The following is a 22,597-nucleotide window of genomic DNA, read 5'->3' on the forward strand; positions in this document are numbered from 1 at the left end:
GTAGACTCCATGTAATAACGCCGAGTCACCACGTGATGGCGCAAAACTTCTCTTTATTAGGCCCTCTCAAAATATGTTGTTTTTATTTATCAGCTGTTTAATCTGGGAACATGAAACTTCCCAAACCAGAATGTGGGTCACTCACTCACTAAAATCAGTATAATGCTAATAAACGTGTAAAATTGTAATAATAAAAGTGTTCGTAATCAAGTGATAGTTTGACTCATCACATAAAGTACAACAACAACAACAACAACAACAACAATAATAATAATAATAATAATAATAATAATAATAATAATAATAATAATAATAATAATAGACTGGCAAAGCAGTTGAAAAAAATAAAAAATAAAACAAAAACTATAAAAAAAATAAAGTATTTTTTTTTATAATAGAATAAAACATGTTTTACCACGCTGCTGGTTGAGGTTTAGCTGTATGGTATGGATCATTGGGTATGGATGGACAGAAGTTGATGTCGCTGACTGAGGAGTGAACTCACCCACAGAGGAACTGAATGTGCTGTGCTACTGCCTTTCCCTTTCCTCCTGTTGCCAACCTGGGAAGCTCCTCTCTCTCCTCCCGTGGAAAGCAGCAGATGAGCAGGCTAATGAAAAGTGAATGCTGTGCTGTGCTGTGCTGTGCTAGCCTGAGCTGAGCCTACCATTGGCTGTCCCGACTGCCGAGGCTGGCAGGCAGTGGCGACAGGGAAGGACGGGACCGACCGACGACGGACCTTTTGGTGGAAATACCGAAAAAAGCATACCAAACTCGCATAGAAACGAGTGGAATACAAGTTTTTATCTGTGGTTTGGATTTCCCAGACGAACGAAAAGGTCGCTAACGTTGTTTGTTAGCTTGGAAGTTTCCGAGTCAAGCCGTGATGTGGTGACGCGGCTCAACATAAACGACGGGAAGCTAACGTTAGCTGAGGGGCTAACGTTACTTGATAGATTCAACAATACACCAAGGCTTTGAGGACTTAGCGGATTTCATTTTTTTTTTCACTCGTCTTAGTCTTTTCGATGATGTAAAGTCGATTACTGTAAGATATTTTAACATGTCTTCTTTTGTCCGAAATAGAGCATTATACTTTATGAACTAACGTTACCTGACGCTATCTTGGCTAACTTAACGCTAGTAGCTAACGTTATATGAAACTAGCAAGCGTTAGCTACCTAGCTGGCTAGTGGCTAACGTTAGCTAGCGTAGCTTGTACTTTAAAAACTGACTTCAAGCCAAAGAATTCTGCTTCAAATTAGCTAACGTTAGCAAGTAGTAGGGTACGGCTGTTTCCACGTCAGCTAACTACATCATCACATGGCTACTTATTATGAGTTGCTATTTGGTGAGTTGATATTGAACTGTTAGAAAATGGCCATTGGTTTGTTTTGAAAAGCAAAGATATCCACTCTACTTGTAAATCTAGCTATGCAATCATCAAGTCACCAGCGTACTCGATGCTAGCTTGCTAACGTTGTTAGCCTGCTAAACTTGGAATACTGCCCCCTGCTCTGAGGCCTTTTGGAATTCCTCCTTTTCTTGCCGAAAAGACCCCTTTCAAACACAGCCTTAATGGATCCCAGCGCCTGAGTGGATTTGAATATGGTTTGAACGACACTGGATATTTGTGAAACTTGATACATTGCAACACTTCACAATTGGAGAAGCTGGATTTCGTTGTTTTTGGCACCACAAAGTTAATTGGACATTACCAAAGGAGGTTGGACTAACGCTACTCTGCAAAGGTGAGATACAAACACACATTAAATGTGGTCACTATAATGTGGTGAAAATGAACTGACATGTATTCAAATGTGCTGTGTGTGCCAGCATCACACTGGCATACGCTGACTGTTCAAGACAAAGACGTACTGTATTTATAGTATTATCTAACATTACAAACTCTGTGGCCGATGAGACTACCACAACTCTATTCTCCCACTACATGATCTATGAGTGTAGACGGTCAAACTAATCTAAAGTTGCAGACAGTACTATGAATTGTTTGGCCTGACATCATCATTGGCAACCTGGCTACAGTACAGTCATTAAGGTTAATTGAATGACCACTGGTGATCTACTCATTCATCAGTCACCTCGCTTCTCAGTTGCTGCGACCCCCCAAAACTGACCTTCCTTAAAAAGTGTTGAGCATTTTCTTTAGTGTACTTATATAGTCGTGTTGTTCCAGACCCTGGTTGTTAATCTTGTTCAACTTTTGATGTATTGGACATCCTCCTTGCTAAGTTACACAAGACCTACCATCTGTCAATCGCTCTGGTGGATGCTGAGTGGCCCCCTCCCCCCTCATAAACATTAATGTTGGGCTTGAGTGGCGTGACCTCGTTATGGAGCGCTGGGTTTTATTTTGCTCCTGCTAAATTGGGTTACATTTCGTCTCCTTCCACCACTAATCATGTTTGTCATCTTATATTGTGTGATTTTTCTTTTTAATAGCAATAAATTGAAGGTGGCATGTCGGCTGGTTATTTGGCACATTATAACAGACGTGGTCCAGCTCTCTTTTGACACTCTTGTTAAAAGGTACAGTTGAGTGTGTTGAACAGTGCTGCTGCAGCTGAACACAATGGCAACAAATGCCTTTTGGAATTGCAGGCGTTTTGAGGTTTGAGGAATAAGAGGAAGGGGCGTCTCTGGCTGCCAGTCCACTTCCTACTCGCTTCACATTTGTAAGTTGTAGTTCCTTGTTAGGTCTGTTAAATCCAGCTCACATGATTCTTGGCTTTTCTGTCTAGCAGTCTAAGCCCCTTTGGTGTGTGGAGAGTGGTTCTAATTCTCCAGGCCTTCCTGTCCAGCTTTTGTTAGGTGCTGCATTACTCCAAGCTGCAGCCTGCACAGCCCTCGAGTTAGTTGCTTTCTCACTAGGAATGATTGCTTTCGTCCCGTTCCGTGCCCGAGTACGATCCCCCCCCCCCCCCCCCACCCTCTCCCCCGCTGGTCAGCGTTCACATTACAACATTTCTTCCGTGCTCACTCGGGGACTTGCAGAAGATGCAGAGTACACTTGCGTCATCAACTACGCCTGGAGTGTATCCTCGGCCGTGTGTTGTCTACGTGGTTCGGTACGGTTGGCGTTCACATTCGCAAGTGTTCCGTCCCCGGGCGCGCCAAAGCGCTCCCCCAGACCACCTTTTCGAGTGGACCCTGTCACGTCGCGGTACGCTGTTCTGCGCCCGGGCACGGCACGGAACGCAACGTTCACTCACAAGCTGCACCTGGGGTCAATTAAAACGACACGTGTGCTCGGTTCCACTCCCGGGTCCCCAGTGAGAAAGCACCCTTAGGGCCTGGCCTCACCTTACATTTTGTTTGGTTTTATTTGTCGCTTCATTGTTTTGGTGCCTGCACCAAAAATCACATCTTGATATTTTTTAGCCTGAATGATGATGATACACAACGTATATCTCGGTATTTTCTGCAAAGTGGGGTAAATGTTCACTGGTAACTTGGTGGTTTCACAACATATTTTTTGATAAATAATGATCTGATGATTATTTACCCACTTCAGTCATTATATCCACGTTACTGATGACATCAGTAATGTGGATGATTTGGATTCACATTACACTGACCTAAAATTCTTGCCCAATTTACATGTATTGAGCTTTATATTATAAAAGTTCTATCATTTTCAATGATGTCCCCATATCCCCATGTTTGCCCGCTGTTACTGTCAATTTTCCATCCTTTGTAATCCTGTGTCAACTCAAGGGGTATTTGGGACAGTATGGTGTCACAGAGAGTGACACCATACTGTCTGTGTGTGTGTGTGTGTGTGTGTGTGTGTGTGTGTGTGTGTGTGGGTGTGTGTGTGAATCCAGACTGTCCAAACTGAGCTGTTGTAGGACACTGGAATGATATTTTAGAGTTCACGTTCACTGGTCTGCTTTTGACAAAAGCGACGTTTTAGTTTATTGAGTGCAGATCGTAGGGTATGGCAAGCATTGACAAAAGATCTTTTTTGTGCGCGTGTGTCTGTGTGAGAGAGGGAGAGAGAGAGAGAAATAATTACTCTCCATAGTGATAAAATTCTACATGTCTTCAGGCCAAATTGCTGCATATCACCAACTCTGTGCTGACAGGTCTGTTTTGTTCCCTCATAATCCTGCTCTTCCATTCGTCTCCAAAAACTCATGTGTTTCTTCTCCCTCTCCTCTCCCAAACCCACCACGGCTGTAGATGATGTGCGAGGTGATGCCCACCATCAGCGAGTCCGAGGGGCCCGGCGGGGGAGGCGGCGGCGGTCGGGGCTCCGGTTCCCCGCTGCAGTCGGACTCGGAGGGCCACTTTGAGTCCCTGATGGTGTCCATGCTGGAGGAGAGGGACCGTCTCCTCGACACCCTGCGGGAGACCCAGGAGAATCTGGGCCTGACCCAGGGCAAGCTGCACGAAGTCAGCCACGAACGGGACTCTCTGCAGAGGCAGCTCAACACCGCCTTGCCACAGGTACGGGAGAGAAACCGGTTCTGTAGCATATATCAACCCCGTTGGTGGATTGATATGATGTGGACACACTGTGGGGCACGGCTGATCAAACTAAAGTATGCCTGAAGGGCACAGACTTGTCTTCTACTTGTCATTTCTCATACTAAATGCCGTTAACGTTCCCTAATTTGATTACACTGTCACTTATGAAGGACATGCAATGTTTTTTTGTTTTGTTTTGTTTTTATTAAGCTTCTCTGGACTCAATACGCCACTGCAGGCGCAGACTGCAACATCGGGCGCTTCGGGCAGATGCCCCGTGGCCTGGCATGGCATGGCCTGCAATAAAAAAAAAAAAAATCAATACAATATCGTCAGGCAAAATATCGCAATTTTTTCCCCCACCCCTACTATGAAGGCAAACTTATGTTCCTCTTTTTGCCCATTTTAGGGCTTTGATTCTCTTGAACTTGTGTCTTTATACATTAAATTCTTTGTTAACACGTTAACTGCCAGCGACGTATGCATACGTCAAAAAAAATCCAGCGCTTGACTTTTTTTTTTTTTGACGGTGGGGCGTTGATCAATCCCTTTTACGTCTCCTGTACAATTATTGGAGGTATTGAATGTGTATAATCTATTTTACCGACCCACTAAGTGTTGACAGTGCTCCCCCAGACGAGCGAAATCAAAGAAAAAGGGAGCAAAGCCATTCAAGGAAATGGCGAGGCGATTTTACAGTATTACATTCTCATGAAAATGGTTGGGGGAAAACGCTCTCGTTTTCGCACTGATTGCTGGCGATGCGGGATTGCAAATTTACATAATACATTACAGGTGGAACACACTTTGAAACACGCAGCATAAATATGACCAGAATCGCAAAAGCTTCTCTCAACCAAAACTCCCAAGAAGCGAGCGAGTCCACTTCCTCAAACAGCAGCCTGCAGACAGGCACAGGAGAGCAGCAAAAGCACTGAGACTGTGACGGCCGCGGCAGCCAAGAAGAGGGAGGAGTTGAAGAAACTCTGCCTCTCGCTCTCTCCCTCTCTCTCTCTCTCTCTCTCTCGCTCTCTCTCTCTCCCTCCCTCCCTCTCTCTCTCTCTCTCTCTCTCTCTCCCTCTCCCCCTCTCACTAGGATTAAACCTAGTGCGTCTCCCTCCCGAGAGGGAGGGAGAGAGAGAGAGAGGGAGGGAGAGCGAGAGGGAGGGAGAGAGAGAGAGAGAGAGAGAGAGAGGGAGGGAGAGCGAGGGGAAGGGAGAGAGAGAGAGAGAGAGAGAGAGCGAGAGGGGGAGGGAGAGAGAGAGAGAGAGAGCCAAAAATGAATGGTTAAAGTGACAGCTCTATCGAATTTCACAAAAAGCCGTTTATCTCTGAATATTTTTTCTAATGCTAAAACCATGCTGTATTCAACTGCTAATGCTTACATAACTACTAACTCTACAAACTAACTCTTTTAGACAGAGAAAGTACACATTCTATTAGTACTTTTGAGATGTTGTATGTTCACAAACTCCAAGCAGAAAATAATCCTCGGCGCTTGTAAAATGAGCCACAATCCTCAAAAAACGGCTTGGCAGAAGCTACCTACAGCAAGAAAAAAATGGCTGGCAGTCAATGTGTTAACATTGCTGGAATTTGGTCAGTCTGCTCTGCTCAATTGACACCCTTCAATCACAGGTGATAGAAACTTCAATACAGTTTGCACTGTGCAGTGCTTTTACAGTTACTATGTACGAAATGCAACAAACGTTTGTCTCATGATACCTCGATGTTGAGTTAAATGTATACAGCACTATATAACTCCCTTGTATGGTGATTTACTCTCTCAGCCTTGCTACCAGTGTTATTGTATTCAGCTTTACTGGAGACTGGCAGAGCAGCAGTGCTGTACATTAACCTGCTTGGCTTTTGGCCACATACCAGACACACAACTGACTCCAAGTCCAACTCTTTAAGTGCACGTTCACACAATAGGCGGAGCTGACGCTTGAGGCAGGCTCAAGCTGAACCGTTCACACAATAAGCCTTCTCTTTTCCTCTCGGCGCCTTGAACCCGCCCACAACTCCCATTGAATTCATGCCTGGCAGCTTCAAGCTTCACGCGTCACGCCTGGAAAATAGGACTGAATCCTGAACGATCGCTTCAGCGCAGCTTTGGCGTGGCGTGGTGTGCAGGTGGTGTGAACGGTCTCACCTGTTAACAAGGATGACGAAATGAAACTGCGTGGTTTCAGCTAGGGGTGGGACAAAATATCGATACCCACGTTATCGCGATATTTCCACCCGCGATACGTTATCGATACACTGGCGCCAAGTATCGATATGTTTATTAATTTTTTTTTTTTTTTTTTTTTTTTTTTTTTTTTTCCAAGTTGACTTTATTTATGTTTGTAGTTGAAACAAAAACATAACTACTGTAGGCTACATGAATGGAAATGTTTGATCATTAATATCTACTTTTAGAAATTATATAGGTAGGTAGGTAGGTTATAGCCTATAGGTTTTCTTGTTTTAATAGTAATAATAAAAAGACTTAATGTGTAACTTTTCCTCCGTGGTATCGAAAATGGTATGAGTGAGTGAGTGAACTCAGAGAGTTCATGTCAATTCTGCTAATAAATGCATAATACATGATTTTTTGCCTTCAGAGGTATTTTTTTCACTTGTTACACAGGTATCGTGATGTATCGTCTTCCAATATATCGCAGTATCGCAGTATCGTGATATATCGTTATCGAGGGCCAAGTATCGTGACGATATCGTATCGTGAGCTACTCAGCGATTCCCACCCCTAGTTTCAGCGTGGCTTCAGCGTGACTTTGGCGTTGCTTCGGCGTATGGTGTGAATGGCCACTAAGGCTAGAGTCAATATGCTAATAAGCTCCTTACACGAAGTGGAATGGATTTAGATAATTGTGCTCCTTCATTTTGATGTGTGATTTAAGATGTTTTTTGAGGGGGGGGGGGGGGGGGGCACAGCCTAGAATCCTGTAAGTGGAGGGTGCAGTGTGACATTCCTCCATTAGAGGTTGTTCACTTTGCCCACCGGTTCATTCTGGCGTTTGCTGGGGTCTTACATGTTCTGATTGATTGCAAAGCAGTCATGTTGTGGTGGCAGAAGGCAGGGCTTCTCAATAGTTCAGAGATGTTATTATAGGTTCACATGAAAAAGAGAAAAGCCAGCACTCCAAATGTCTTTTTTGTTGGTTTATTTCCTCATATACCTGGGCAGCAGCAACGAACGTTTCAGTCAAAGACCTTCCTCAGCGTTGTGACAACGGCAATATATCGCGATATTTTATTTCCCGATACTGTATCGATACTTGGATTTTTTTTTTTCAGGCCATGCCATGCCAGGCCTCTGCATCTGGTGATTCCCCTAATCGATGCTGTATCGATATGTTATAGGTTCACACATGAATATAATGTGGTGGGAGGAGTCATGCTTCAGACGTGTATGTTATAGGTTCACACATGAATATAATGTGGTGGGAGGAGTCATGCTTCAGATGTGTATCTGCTTGCTGATAGGTTCACACAGGAATATAATGTGGTGGGAGGAGTCATGCTTCAGATGTGTATCTGCTTGCTGATAGGTTCACACAGGAATATAATGTGGTGGGAGGAGTCATGCTTCAGATGTGTATCTGCTTGCTGATAGGTTCACACATGAATATAATGTGGTGGGAGGAGTCATGCTTCAGATGTGTATCTGCTTGCTGATAGGTTCACACATGAATATAATGTGGTGGGAGGAGTCATGCTTCAGACGTTGTGTATCTGCTTGCTGATAGGTTCACACATGAATATAATGTGGTGGGAGGAGTCATGCTTCAGACGTTGTGTATCTGCTTGCTGATAGGTTCACACATGAATATAATGTGGTGGGAGGAGTCATGCTTCAGACGTTGTGTATCTGCTTGCTGATAGGTTCACACATGAATATAATGTGGTGGGAGGAGTCATGCTTCAGACGTTGTGTATCTGCTTCAGAGATGTTATAGGTTTCATACATGAATATAATGTGGTGGGAGGAGTCATGCTTCAGATGTGTATCTGCTTGCTGATAGGTTCACACATGAATATAATGTGGTGGGAGGAGTCATGCTTCAGACATTGTGTATCTGCTTGCTGCTCTGGGTTATGATAATGGATCATGTATCTGCCCCTCTCAGGATCAGGTGTTCTGCCTTTAATGATGCATAAGAAGTTGGTGATCAATTAAGCTTCTGTGCTTTTGGTTGAAAACATGCATCTGGTCTGTCGGTTTCTTTGAAGAAGTACGGTACATGCTGTTTGTTGTTCTCTATTGTTTTCCTCTTTATTTATTGAATGAGGAAACACAAGACTTACCAGGGTTCATACGTACGGACATGAAAAACCCGGAAAAGTCACGGGGGAGGGGGGAATCACAAAAGTTTTGGAATCGCCAAGAAAGGGTGGTCTCACTCTCGACTCGGTCCACTTCCTCTGGAGCGGTTCGTTTGCAGTGAGAACGTGTCGTGAAGCGACCTCCCATCTGACAACTGCAGGAAGCCTCATGCATTTTTGGATAAACCAGTAGCCCCGTAGCCAGCTGCTCTGTGCGCACTGCGGCTGAGCACAAGCATATTTATCTGTTAAAAACAACATATTCATCCTGTTTTGGCGACTCTGGATTTTTGCATGTTCAGCAGTTTGAACTGGACCAACTTACCTCACTGGTCTCGTATGGCAAATGAAAACAAGAAGGACAAGAAGCCAGTCTGCAAGACCAGCCCCCCCCCCTCACGTCTGTGAACAGTGCCAGAGGGACTACCACCCCCCACGTCTGTGAACAGTGCCAGAGGGACCGCCACTCCCACGTGGGACTCCTGCAAGACCAGCCAGCCCCTGCATCTGTGAACAGTGCCAGAGGGACTACCACCCCCTACATCTGTGTACAGTGCCAGAGGGACCGCCACTCCCGTCGTCCCGTGTGGGACTTGTTGACAGTCACAAGGGGCGCTCCTCCAACATCACAGTGGACAACAAGAGCGCTGATCCAATGGTCCCATGTGGGATTTTAGGATGCTTACTAGGGCTGGGTAATTGGCAAGGACCTCATGATATGATACGCATCACGATACATGGGTCACGATACGATTGCGATACAATACATATTGCGATATATTGCAATACCCTACATAATTTACTGAAAATAAAAAATGGAGCTAAAAATACAACCCGCTGTGTACTAGGGGTGTCAAAAATAATCGATTATAAGATGCATCGCGATGCGGACCTGCACGATTCTGCATCGATTCACAAATGTCAAAAATCGATTTTTTTTTTATTATTATTATTATTATTTTTATATATAATCAAATAAAATATAATGGAAGTAGATGCAGTTGTTTATTTTATGGATCATAATACAATGCAATTCTAAATGCACTTTTATTTTAAAAGTAGCCAGTGCCACACGGTGAGAAAAAAGAAAGTGAGAAAAAAAATCATATATTCGGGGAAAAAAGTGATGCATCGATTTAAGATGCATCGAGATGCATCGAGATGCATCGATAATCGTTATCGAATCGAATCGTAGCCCTCTGAATCGTAATCGTGAGGCCAGTGAAGATTCACAGCCCTACTGTGTACCACCCAGGTAGTGTAATAATATGTACATCACTTTATATTGATAACTGAGTGGACAAATTGAGTCAAAACTGCTGAGTGTGTTACTGAACAGACTGAAATAAAAAGTATTCTTATTGCGTCACTGAACACACGGCTGTGCACAAAAATCGATATGGCGATATATCACGATATTTTTCTGAAATATCGATACAGTATTGCGATATATTGCCGTATCGATTTTATTGCACATCCCTAATGCTTACAACTACTACTACTACTACTTTAAGGCTTGTAGTCTTGTTGCCAGCATGAGAAGTAATCAATTGCCATGATTTCTTTCAATATTTCAACTTCCACTCTGCATCGTCTGCATATCTTCCTTTTTCAACATCATAGGAGTGGAGACACTTAGGCCTTTGTGTGTGTGTGTCTGTGTGTGTGTGTGTGTTTGCGTGCGTGTGTGTGTGTGTGTGCGTGCTGCATGCAGTGCACTGCTGTAGTGCTGTCAGCTGATGCGGTGGCCGTCTGCCAAAGCTCCTGGGATGTGTGTCTGGAAGGCAAAAAAGCCCCTGAGCTGTTAAAAAACATTGCAGGCACTTTACATGCTGTAATCTGGTGTTAATACGCTGCCGATGTGACGTTCTTTAGTTTGGCCTGTAAATCCACAATCACAAATGGACAAGAGACGTCCATTTTCAATTAGGTGAATTCCAGCAATTGATTAGTCAGCAGATAAAACGGATAAAAAAGCCGTCTGAGAGACAATATGTCTGTTATAAACCTGATTGAATGAATTGAAGGGTAAAGTAGCTTATAACTGGTATATTCCTGGTAACATTAGGGGAGGATAGGGAACAGATCTCTGCGGCGGCTAGCAACCAAAGAGCTTAAAAGCACGAGCCAGAAGAAAACCAAATGTTCAGCAGCGATACTTTGTGTTAGAATAGGGAGTCCTTCATCAAGGTTTAAACATTAGGGAGGATGAACAAAACGTCAAATAAAATGTAAAAAAATCAAAGCATTCCTTTTGAGCTTCAACTGGAATGTCTCCTCCCTCCTGGTGCGAGTACCCTTCAACTGGAATGTCTCCTCCTCCCTCCTGGTGCGAGTACTCTTCAACTGGAATGTCTCCTCCCTCCTGGTGTGAGTACCCTTCAACTGGAATGTCTCCTCCCTCCTGGTGTGAGTACTCTTCAACTGGAATGTCTCCTCCCTCCTGGTGTGAGTACTCTTCAACTGGAATGTCTCCTCCCTCCTGGTGTGAGTACCCTTCAACTGGAATGTCTCCTCCCTCCTGGTGCGAGTACTCTTCAACTGGAATGTCTCCTCCCTCCTGGTGTGAGTACTCTTCAACTGGAATGTCTCCTCCCTCCTGGTGCGAGTACTCTTCAACTGGAATGTCTCCTCCTCCCTCCTGGTGTGAGTACTCTTCAACTGGAATGTCTCCTCCCTCCTGGTGCGAGTACCCTTCAACTGGAATGTCTCCTCCCTCCTGGTGTGAGTACTCTTCAACTGGAATGTCTCCTCCCTCCTGGTGTGAGTACCCTTCAACTGGAATGTCTCCTCCCTCCTGGTGTGAGTACTCTTCAACTGGAATGTCTCCTCCCTCCTGGTGTGAGTACTCTTCAACTGGAATGTCTCCTCCCTCCTGGTGTGAGTACCCTTCAACTGGAATGTCTCCTCCCTCCTGGTGTGAGTACTCTTCAACTGGAATGTCTCCTCCCTCCTGGTGTGAGTACTCTTCAACTGGAATGTCTCCTCCCTCCTGGTGTGAGTACTCTTCAACTGGAATGTCTCCTCCCTCATGGTGTGAGTACCCTTCAACTGGAATGTCTCCTCCCTCCTGGTGTGAGTACCCTTCAACTGGAATGTCTCCTCCCTCCTGGTGTGAGTACCCTTCACCTGGAATATCTCCTCCCTCCTGGTGCGAGTACCCTTCACCTGGAATGTCTCCTCCCTCCTGGTGTGAGTACCCTTCACCTGGAATGTCTCCTCCCTCCTGGTGCGAGTACTCTTCACCTGGAATGTCTCCTCCCTCCTGGTGCGAGTACCCTTCAACTGGAATGTCTCCTCCCTCCTGGTGCTAGTACTCTTCACCTGGAATGTCTCCTCCCTCCTGGTGCGAGTACTCTTCAACTGGAATGTCTCCTCCCTCCTGGTGTGAGTACCCTTCAACTGGAATGTCTCCTCCCTCCTGGTGCGAGTACTCTTCAACTGGAATGTCTCCTCCCTCCTGGTGTGAGTACCCTTCAACTGGAATGTCTCCTCCCTCCTGGTGTGAGTACCCTTCAACTGGAATGTCTCCTCCCTCCTGGTGTGAGTACTCTTCAACTGGAATGTCTCCTCCCTCCTGGTGTGAGTACCCTTCAACTGGAATGTCTCCTCCCTCCTGGTGCGAGTACCCTTCAACTGGATAGTCTCCTCCCTCCTGGTGTGAGTACCCTTCAACTGGAATGTCTCCTCCCTCCTGGTGTGAGTACTCTTCAACTGGAATGTCTCCTCCCTCCTGGTGCGAGTACTCTTCAACTGGAATGTCTCCTCCCTCCTGGTGCGAGTACTCTTCAACTGGAATGTCTCCTCCCTCCTGGTGCGAGTACTCTTCAACTGGAATGTCTCCTCCCTCCTGGTGTGAGTACCCTTCAACTGGAATGTCTCCTCCCTCCTGGTGTGAGTACTCTTCAACTGGAATGTCTCCTCCCTCCTGGTGCGAGTACCCTTCAACTGGAATGTCTCCTCCCTCCTGGTGCGAGTACCCTTCAACTGGATAGTCTCCTCCCTCCTGGTGTGAGTACCCTTCAACTGGAATGTCTCCTCCCTCCTGGTGTGAGTACTCTTCAACTGGAATGTCTCCTCCCTCCTGGTGTGAGTACTCTTCAATAGGGGTGGGAATCGCTGAGTAGCTCACGATACGATATCGTCACGATACTTGGCCCCCGATAACGATATTATCACGATACAGCGATACTGCGATAATCGATATATTGGAAGACGATACATCACGATACCTGTGTAACTGAAGAGAAAAAAATACCCCTAAAAGGCAAGAAGCAGGTATTATGTATTTATTAGCAGAATTGACATGAACTCTCTCAGAGTTCACTCACTCACACCATTTTCGATACCACGGAGGAAAAGTTACACATTAAGTCTTTTTATTATTATTATTAAAACAAGAAAACCTATATAACCTACCTACCTATATAATTTCTAAAAGATATTAATGATCAAACATTTCCATTCATGTAGCTAGGGCTGCACGATATTGGAAAAAACTGACATTGCGATATTCCCCACCCCTGCGATATATATTGCGATATGAAAAAATAGAGATTTTCACCAGATTACCAGAATAGCTCTATTTTAAAGAAAATAATACTTCTAGATTGATTTGGGTGATTTTGTAGAGGAGTCCATCTGATATTGGAGGGGAAATTATGTATTTTAATGTTTCTCAACCACTGGGCTGTGGCCTACTGGTAGGCCTCAGAGCACCATCTATCAGGGTTCATACACATTTTGACCAATGGATTTCCATGACTTACATACATGAAAAAGTGAGTGAGTTATGACATTCTACTTTAAAAATGTCACTAGCCTACATTTCACTTAGTGTAATGCAGCTTTTAAAGCCAGGGAAAGACAACATGTATGCCGTATCATCACCATATATTACCATATCCAACATCAAAGACCATATAGTCTCATATCACAATATTGATATACAATTGATATATTGCCCACCCCTAATATTGAGTGCCAGAATCTACCGTTTCAATAAATCAACAATGAAACACCCCTGCCACTTTACACACTTGGTCTGACCCCCCGGAAACCCCCTCCAGAAACTACCAAGTGGTACACTCCGCATCTCTGGAGTTCCGGTTTTGGAGCGCACCGCCGCAGTACAGACAGAGACGACGATTCACATGTAGCAGCACTGGTGACAAACAATTCATTCGTGAAAAGTAATAAATATACATTTAATTGCCAAGATATGTCTCTTGTCTTTTTATTTTCACTGAAATGTTTTGTGTAAATGAGTCGCTATGTATGATTAACTCAACCCAGGTCCTTACACATCAAGAGCGAATATATGGCACGAAATTGCGATGCGAGTTTTGAACCACCTGTCAATCACAGCCACAGATGTGTACACGTCAGAAGCGAACTACTGAAAAATCGACCGTGGTTCGAAAAAATAAACACCGCAATAACGCTCGGCGAAACTTCGCCGTTGGTATGCACGGTTGCATTGACTGATATAGGTTCGGATAATATTATTGACGTGCGAATTAATCGCACGAAAAAAACGCTCCCGATGTGTAGGACCTGGCATCATCAGAGCCTGAGGGGGAGAGAGAGCTGCGGTGATACACGGACAACTTCTCAGTAATAATCACTTTAGCCTTCTTGTCATTATATTATGTTGCTGTCTTGCTTGTTGGTGTTTCAAGAGTAAATATCTCCACTCCACAGACATGTTTGAGTTACAGCAGCCAGCCTGCTAGTGCGCTGCAACCTGTGGACACATCCGCCTACGCAATCACATCGTTTACATCCGACGGGCTACTGTCAGCAACGCAACATAAGCAAAAATAATTCAATTTAGCTCTCTGTCCATTTTGTTGTGTTGAAGCTAAGCACTAAATGAGTGAGTACAGTAGTAGGGCATCTCTCACCTTTGAGAGAGACTGCATTTCACTCAGTAGGCTACCCCTAAAGTGAGAGTTTATCAAGCAAAATGACGAGTTAATTTACTTTTAACATCGCACGCCCTGCGATGTGACTATTGCGCATGCGCACATCGCGATGACGATGTGTAAACGATATATCGTGCAGCCCTACATGTAGCCTACAGTATTTATGTTTTTGTTTCAACTACAAACATAAATAAACGTCAACTTGAAACTATGTTTCAACTACCACACACAGCATAATATTTTAGCCTGTTTATTAAAAAAAAAAAATTTTTTTTTTTTTTTTTTTTTAATAAACATATCGATACTTGGTGCCAGTGTATCGATAACGTATCGCAAGTGGAAATATCGCGATACCGTGAGTATCGATATTTTGTCCCACCCCTACTCTTCAACTGGAATATCTCCTCCCTCCTGGTGTGAGTACCCTTCACCTGGAATGTATCCTCCTCCCTCCTGGTGTGAGTACTCTTCACCTGGAATGTCTCCTCCCTCCTGGTGTGAGTACTCTTCACCTGGAATGTCTCCTCCCTCCTGGTGTGAGTACTCTTCACCTGGAATGTCTCCTCCCTCCTGGTGCGAGTACTCTTCACCTGGAATGTCTCCTCCCTCATGGTGTGAGTACTCTTCAACTGGAATGTCTCCTCCCTCCTGGTGCGAGTACTCTTCAACTGGAATGTCTCCTCCCTCCTGGTGTGAGTACTCTTCAACTGGAATGTCTCCTCCCTCCTGGTGTGAGTACTCTTCAACTGGAATGTCTCCTCCCTCCTGGTGTGAGTACTCTTCAACTGGAATGTCTCCTCCCTCCTGGTGCGAGTACCCTTCACCTGGAATGTCTCCTCCCTCCTGGTGCGAGTACCCTTCACCTGGAATGTCTCCTCCCTCCTGGTGTGAGTACTCTTCAACTGGAATGTCTCCTCCCTCCTGGTGTGAGTACCCTTCAACTGGAATTAGGGATGGGGCCGATCCAATATCGGTATCGGGTGCCGATATTGGCACTAATTCACAGATTGGATCGGAATCGGGATTGTTTTTGTTTTTGTTTTTTGTGTGCAATTCCAGCGCTGGCTGTAATTTGCCCATGTATAATAGTATCCTTCTTTGCCTTGTATATTTTCTTAATTTTGTCTGCTTTTTGCAAGGTATATTTAAAGAAAATCTTTAATTGGCCAAATCTTTGCCTATACTCTATATATTCAAGAAAAACATTGGTATCGGCATAATATCGGTATCGGCAGATATCCAAATTCAGGTATCAGAATCGGATCGGAAGTGAAAAGATGTGGATCGGTGCATCCCTAACTGGAATGTCTCCTCCCTCCTGGTGCGAGTACCCTTCACCCGGAATGCACAAACATTCCAGGGCAGCTTGCTCACACGTCAACGGCTCTTTCAACCTCCAGCGTTGCCCTATGGCCGAGAGTGTGTGCTCACTCAGTTCGCTATATTTTTCCTGCCAGTTTGACACGACCTCCCGTTCTGTGTGTTTGTACGTGTTCACGTTGGCCCTGAGCTTCACAGGGATATTGTGAGTAGCTCATTCACACCAGTGCCACAGCTTTGAAGTGGTGCCGTCGTCATTTCGGCTACATTGTAGCACAGTTGGGATCTGTTTGCATCCAATTTGAGCGCCCATATGTAGCAATAAAGCTAATTGTCGGTGCCAGCCAAGGCTTGTAACGGCTTTGCTTGAAGTGGGCGCACATATATTGGGCCACTGTGTGTGTGTGTGTGTGTGTGTGTGTTTGTGTCTGTCAGTAGTGAACTGCCAGCTGTGCTCTAGCAGAACTGCTTTGAAGATGGCTGTGTGCTCAGTAGAAGAGAGAGCAGTGATGTTGGGTAGCATCAGGCCTTGTTGTTGTTGCACCCGTTCATTCATTTTAACCGCTAATCGTAATGGCTGTGACTTTAGCGTCCCAGCTGCTTTCGCTTGTCATGTGGCCACATCAAACAACATCAACATTTCCCTTCCCCCCCCCCCAGGTTAAGGGATCAAATTCAATTGAGTTAAAGTGGAACGTCACTTCCTGCTTCAGTACTGTACCAGAGATTTTCATCCGCCATTTATTTTCCCATAGCTGTTTAGTAAAATGTTTATAAAAATAGTTTTACTTGGTCAAATAAAACGGTTCAGATATATTTAGAAACAGGAGAGATCGCATAACATTTCACTCGGACCAAAACCTTACAAAAATGTGGGTTTAAAGAAAAAAAAATCACTGTTTTTCTTAATCAATCTCAAATCTCGACAAATAAAAGGAAATTAAGGTCGTCGAAATCGAAATCGATGCATATGGTTGAGGAGAAAGTCCCAATGTAGCAACAATTCCTAGGCTATATTCCACTCAAACATGTGTTCATAATTGATAACGAGCCTCACGCTGTGCTTTTAATTGGCACATGGAGTGCACTTGAAGATCAAGACCCATCTGTTCCCTGTTAGGAGTGGAGAGACTCATCCCTCCTCTGGCAGAAGACTCAGCTGCTCCTCCGTTTACACATCACCTGCCCAGTGCCTACTAGCTAGAACAGACCAGTTGGCTTCTCTTTACATAACTGATGCAACTTGATCAAGACCTGTATGAGTTTTCTGTTCTCTCTTTGTGTCCACATCACTATTCAGTGTAGAGCTGCAACGATTAGTTAGTCGATCGACAGTATTTTGATAATCGATGAATCGTTTTGAGTAAATTTTTAAGAAATAAGTCAAAATTCTCTGATTGGAGCTTCTTAAATGTGAATATTTTCTGGTTTCTCTCCTCTATGACAGTAAACTAAATATCTTTGGGTTGTGGACAAAACAAGACATTAGATTAGAGGATGTCATCTTGGGTTTTGGGAAACACTGATCGACATTTTTTCACCATTTTCTGACATTTTATAGACCAAACAACTAATCGATTTATCGAGAAAATAATCGACAGATGAATCGATAATGAAAATAATCGTTCGTTGCAGCCCTAATTCAGTACCATATCGGCTGTGTGTGTGTGTGTGTGTGTGGTGATTGAGTTGTGTGAGGGCGAGAGTGTGTGAGTTGTGTGAAGCTGGGAATATAATGACTCTTTCATGAGTCAGGCTGTTTTCCACTAGCTTCCATTGATAAAAGCCAGTTAAATTAGTATAATTTTACACAATATACAATAGGGCTGTGAATCTTCACTGCCCTCACGATTCGATTCGATTACGATTCAGAGGGCTACGATTCGATTTGAGTACGATTATCGATGCATCTCGATGCATCTTAAATCGATGCATCACTTTTTTCCGCAATACATGATTTCTTTTTTCTCACTTTCTTTTTTCTCACTGTGTGGCTACTTTTAAAATAAAAGTGCATTTGGAATTGCATTGTATTATGATCCATAATTAAAATAAACAACTGCATGTACTTCCATTATATTTTATTTGATTATTATTATTTTTTTTTTTTTTAATAATCTATTTTTGACACTTGTGAATCGATGCAGAATCGTGCACGTCCGCATCGCGATGCATCTTATAATCGATTGTTTTTGACACCCCTAATATACAACAGGACAGGTACCCCCAACTTCTGGAGGTACCATAGTATCGATATGTAGTTTGAATAGAGCAAAGATTTGTACTGTCATTATGTTCTATATTACTGCGTAATCTGTCCTTAAACCCGGAGGAGCTGCGGAAGAGAAGGACCAGAGGATGATGCAGTCCTCTTTGGTTACCATAGCAACTTGAACTGTTGAAGGTTGGAGTTAGCCGTTGGAAATGATGGAAGATAAATAAATAAGAAAAAGTCCAAATTAAAGGGAACCTCTATCGCTGATTCTCTTCTTCACGCTCATATTTAAAATAGTAGACCTAAGCGATACAGGAAGCTTTGTTAAATGAATCTTTTCAAGTCCACCGATGATGATGTCATCATAATCTATAAATAGCAGCGAGTTGAAGAGAAGAGGTGGCGTAGACCCCCTAGCAGCAGTCAGGTGACCCGGCTCCTTCAGGTTGACTCGTCCTCTGTGTCTGTGTGCGTCTGGCCAGCCGGCAAAGCAGCCCTGAATAGCGGCCATTGTGGCGTCCTAATGAGTTTCTGACAGCGAGTCCTCCTCCAGGAGAGCAGATGCCCTCTGCACAGTGTCAGGTTTCAGCACACGCGCCGTAAGCTTTTAAGAATGGCTAAAGTCATTATGTAGGACCTGGTAGGCCTATTAACTGATCTCAAATCCAAATACAGCGCAGTGTGCTGCTGATGATGGTGGTGGTGAATAGAGCTGCCGAAAATAATCGATTCAGAGATGCATCGCGATGCTTAATAGGACGATTCTGAATCGATTAACAAATATCAAAAATCGATTATTATTATTTATTTATTTTTATTTATTTATTTTTATAATCAAATAAAATAGAATGTAAGTACATGCAGTTGTTTATTTTAATTATGCATCATAATACAATGCAATTCCAAATGCACCTTTATTTTAAAAGTAGCCACACAGTGAGAAAAAATAAAGTGAGAAAAAATAAATCATGTATTGCGGAAAAAGTGATGCATCGATTTAAGATGCATCTCGATGCATCGGAGATGCATCGAGATGCATCGTATAATCGAATCGAATCGAATCGTAGACTTGTATAATCGAATCGTATCGAATCGTGAGATCAGTGAAGACGCACAGCTCTAGTGGTGAAGTTGGGAAAAAAAATAACAGCTCAGTCTCATGAGTTGTAATCGCATAATAAAATGCAAACCTTTAGATTATAGACTGTTTTAACTTGACAACAAAAACATTCTAAATTGAACCCCCGCTCACTTCCTGTTGCAGTGTTTGCTATGGACATAAAAGAAAAAAAACATTCAAGTGCAGGACTGACCATTCAGTGAAAACCGTCTATACAGCTGAGCGGCGAAAACAAAAGTAACGATGTCAAGTGAATATTTCTGCAGTTTGCCGAATGCTGAGAAAAAGGAAGTGCTGTGGGGTTGCGCTCTGGTGAAAACCGTCTATATACTGTATAAGCTTGACTTTTTAGCAAGAGGAATTGTAAGCAGAAAACCTGGTGTATCCCCAGCTGAGAGTTGCGTTTTAGTAAATTAGGGTTTTGAATGCTAGAGAAGGTGAAAGACTGTATGTAGTTGAGATTAGAAGAACTTTGTTTTCTCTCCCTGTGGAGTAGCAGTGCCTAGCAGACAGTGCACATCAAAATTGAGGAGAACCATAACCTAAATCCCTTCTTAGTTTTAGTCCTGTATACGTAGTCAATGTTGCACCAGGTCAAAGTAATAGTCTATACCTATTTAGCCCAGGGTGCAGGATTGCAGCAATATGCATAAAATGTATTGTGTCTACAAATTTGTAAATATGTAGATGTGTTTACGCAACAACAGTTTGGGAACTAAACAATGATTGTAGATTTTGAGAATAGTCCTTTTTAAAGTTTTAATAGTCAATAGTCATACAGTTTGCCATTTTCAGAACAGTGGTTTGTCGTAATGTAAAATAATGGATTATTCCAAGTTATTACATTTATCAAATGCATTTTTTCTGCTCGCAATAATAAGAAAAAAATTCCACTTTTTCAAACGGAAAGTCCCATATTGTGGATAGGGAAGTGAGCCGATGGCTTCTAAAATCACACCACTCAAAATCCTCTGTTGCCAGAGTACTTTCGCTGTGTTGTTCTTCATGAGAACCCTGGCATAGACCGGTACAGTAATGGTAATCCCTGAAATGCTTTTGTGTGTCCCTGTGTTTTGGTACGCTGTTCCTTTAAGAGGTTGGCACACATATCCATGTCCCCCCCCCCCCCTCCTGTAATCCCCTCCCCCTATTCTGTGGCTTACAGGGCATGCCTGTCCCCTTGTCACCAGCATGTCACCCATCTACACTCACTGAGCCTGACGCCAATTTACACACTACTGCAGGAAGAGATGGGAACTGCAGGAAGAGATGGCGTCAGGCCTGCATCCACACACTGCACTACACTCTGCATGTGTATAGGATTGTTTCACATGCAATCTGTGCATTTGCATTTAATGCATACATGTATTTGAGGGTTTATGATGTCTGTATGCACATGTGAGTAAAGTAACACTTGGATTTGAAGCTCGGTGTCCATACTCCCCTCTCCCATTCCTGATCTAGAATTTAGGCAAGTGATTTAGAACAATCTCTAATGGCAGCCATCCACCAATCTTCTCACCTATCCACTCGTGGCATACCTGTAAACAATAGGGATGGGCATTTTAAGCAATTTAAATACTCGAGTACTCTCCTTATATTATGAACGAGTGCTCGAGCACTCGCGCGGGGGGGGGGGGGGTCTGTGTGATTACTATGGTAATGACTGAGCAGGGGTAATTTTCTGTATATGGGGCTGTTCACACATAACGTTTGCATTTTTGCATGGAAAAAGCGCTACCTGGAGCATTTTTTGTCAATATCACAGTCAGTCCCTCTGACTGTGATATTAGGTGACGCTAAGCGAACAAAGCCTACTTCAGACAGTATCTCCGATGGTTGGATGGATGGCATTAGCGCTTTGGAGCAGACAAGTTGTGAAACAAGCGAATGCATTTCCAATAGCCTACATGTCCATTGTCCAGCAATGTCAGGTTATTGTCCAGTATCATCCATTTTACTTTATGATCACTGTTACACTAACGTAAATCCACGGATTACAAGGTCCGGTGTTCTGCCAAAAAGTGAAAACTGACCAGTGTGATTAACGTTACAGCTGCAGCTGAATAGTGATCACCATGAAGCGATTGTCTCCCAAAAAGTGATTCTTTCTCTACATTTCTTGTGACTACCGTTATGGGAAACGACAGTGTAGTCAGTAAACTAGCGTTACTGCAAAGTTTTGAATGAGTTTTATCGGGCGTGCGCTATGAAGAAGTGTGCGTCTCCTTCGGAAGCATATCTTCAGCCACCATTTTCGGGATGAGCTGGAAAACTTCCGGTTAAAACTTTCAAAATAATGTTACTTAAACAAAAGTAAATAGCTTATTGATGCACGTTGGAGGAGAAAAGGTATTTCAACGAATGAAGCAGCAAACCTTGTATCAAAATACTCGTTGTGATGTTATATGGCGTGAAACTGTGGCTGTAACGCATTACTCAAAATAAATAAGGTTACGTTACAATAAGCGTTTTATTTTGAAAGCAACAAAGCGGACGATGTACTTGTACATTCTGGCTGACTTGATGCCCGTGCAGTTCATGCTGCCAGATTCACATAACGATGCGTGCGTAGATCTTCTAGACCATTTTTAAAGGGGATAGGGGGGGGGCCATGATCTTACGAGACCGCTTCAGTGTCCTGGCTGCATGCAGGTCCTGAAGGGCGGGCAGGTTGCATCCGATTACCTTCTCAATCTCAGCACAGCGCACGATGCGCTGCAGTGTCGACTTGCAGGCAGCGACTGAGCTCTATGAAAAACATCTATTCATTTAAAGTATTTTGATTATCCACAAAGGTACACTATGAAATGGATTACCAGGTCCCACTCTTCAGTTCGGCATATATATATATATATATATATATATATATATATATATAGTAATCCACTGTGCAGAACTGTGTGAATAAAATATCAATTCTAGAAGTGAGTCGCCTGTTAATTCCCTGCAGTCTTCTTCCGTTAAATTAAAACCTACCTTGGCAGTTTGGTTAAACCAGAGTTTGGTTACCTGAGAGAGGCTTTGCTGCATCCGTTTCCACTGCACTTAGTCGCATTTACCTTTTTCGATACATCAACCTTTCCACCTCCGCTAAGCGCAAAACTTTTTTTTTTTTACGATATTTCAAAAGTACCCCCCCCCCCTCCGCGTTTTTCACTCAGGTTTTTTAATGCACAAATGAAAAAT

At 43.6% G+C, this 22,597-nt stretch overlaps 1 protein-coding gene across 1 annotated transcript in view; it reads left to right on the forward strand.

Moving 5' to 3' along the window:
• The first annotated feature begins 716 nt into the window (after positions 1-716).
• Positions 717-22,597, forward strand: part of ppfia1 (PTPRF interacting protein alpha 1) — a 61,432-nt gene continuing 39,551 nt past the window's right edge. Inside the window, exons 1-2 of the mRNA XM_083652905.1 lie at positions 717-1,751; positions 4,207-4,473. Coding sequence (XP_083509031.1) covers positions 4,207-4,473 — 267 coding nt within the window. The 5' untranslated portion in view covers positions 717-1,751. The remainder of the gene's footprint in view (positions 1,752-4,206; positions 4,474-22,597) is intronic.

This window comes from Poromitra crassiceps (assembly GCF_964638095.1).
Source record: "Poromitra crassiceps genome assembly, chromosome: 16".
Taxonomy (NCBI): domain Eukaryota; kingdom Metazoa; phylum Chordata; class Actinopteri; order Beryciformes; family Melamphaidae; genus Poromitra; species Poromitra crassiceps.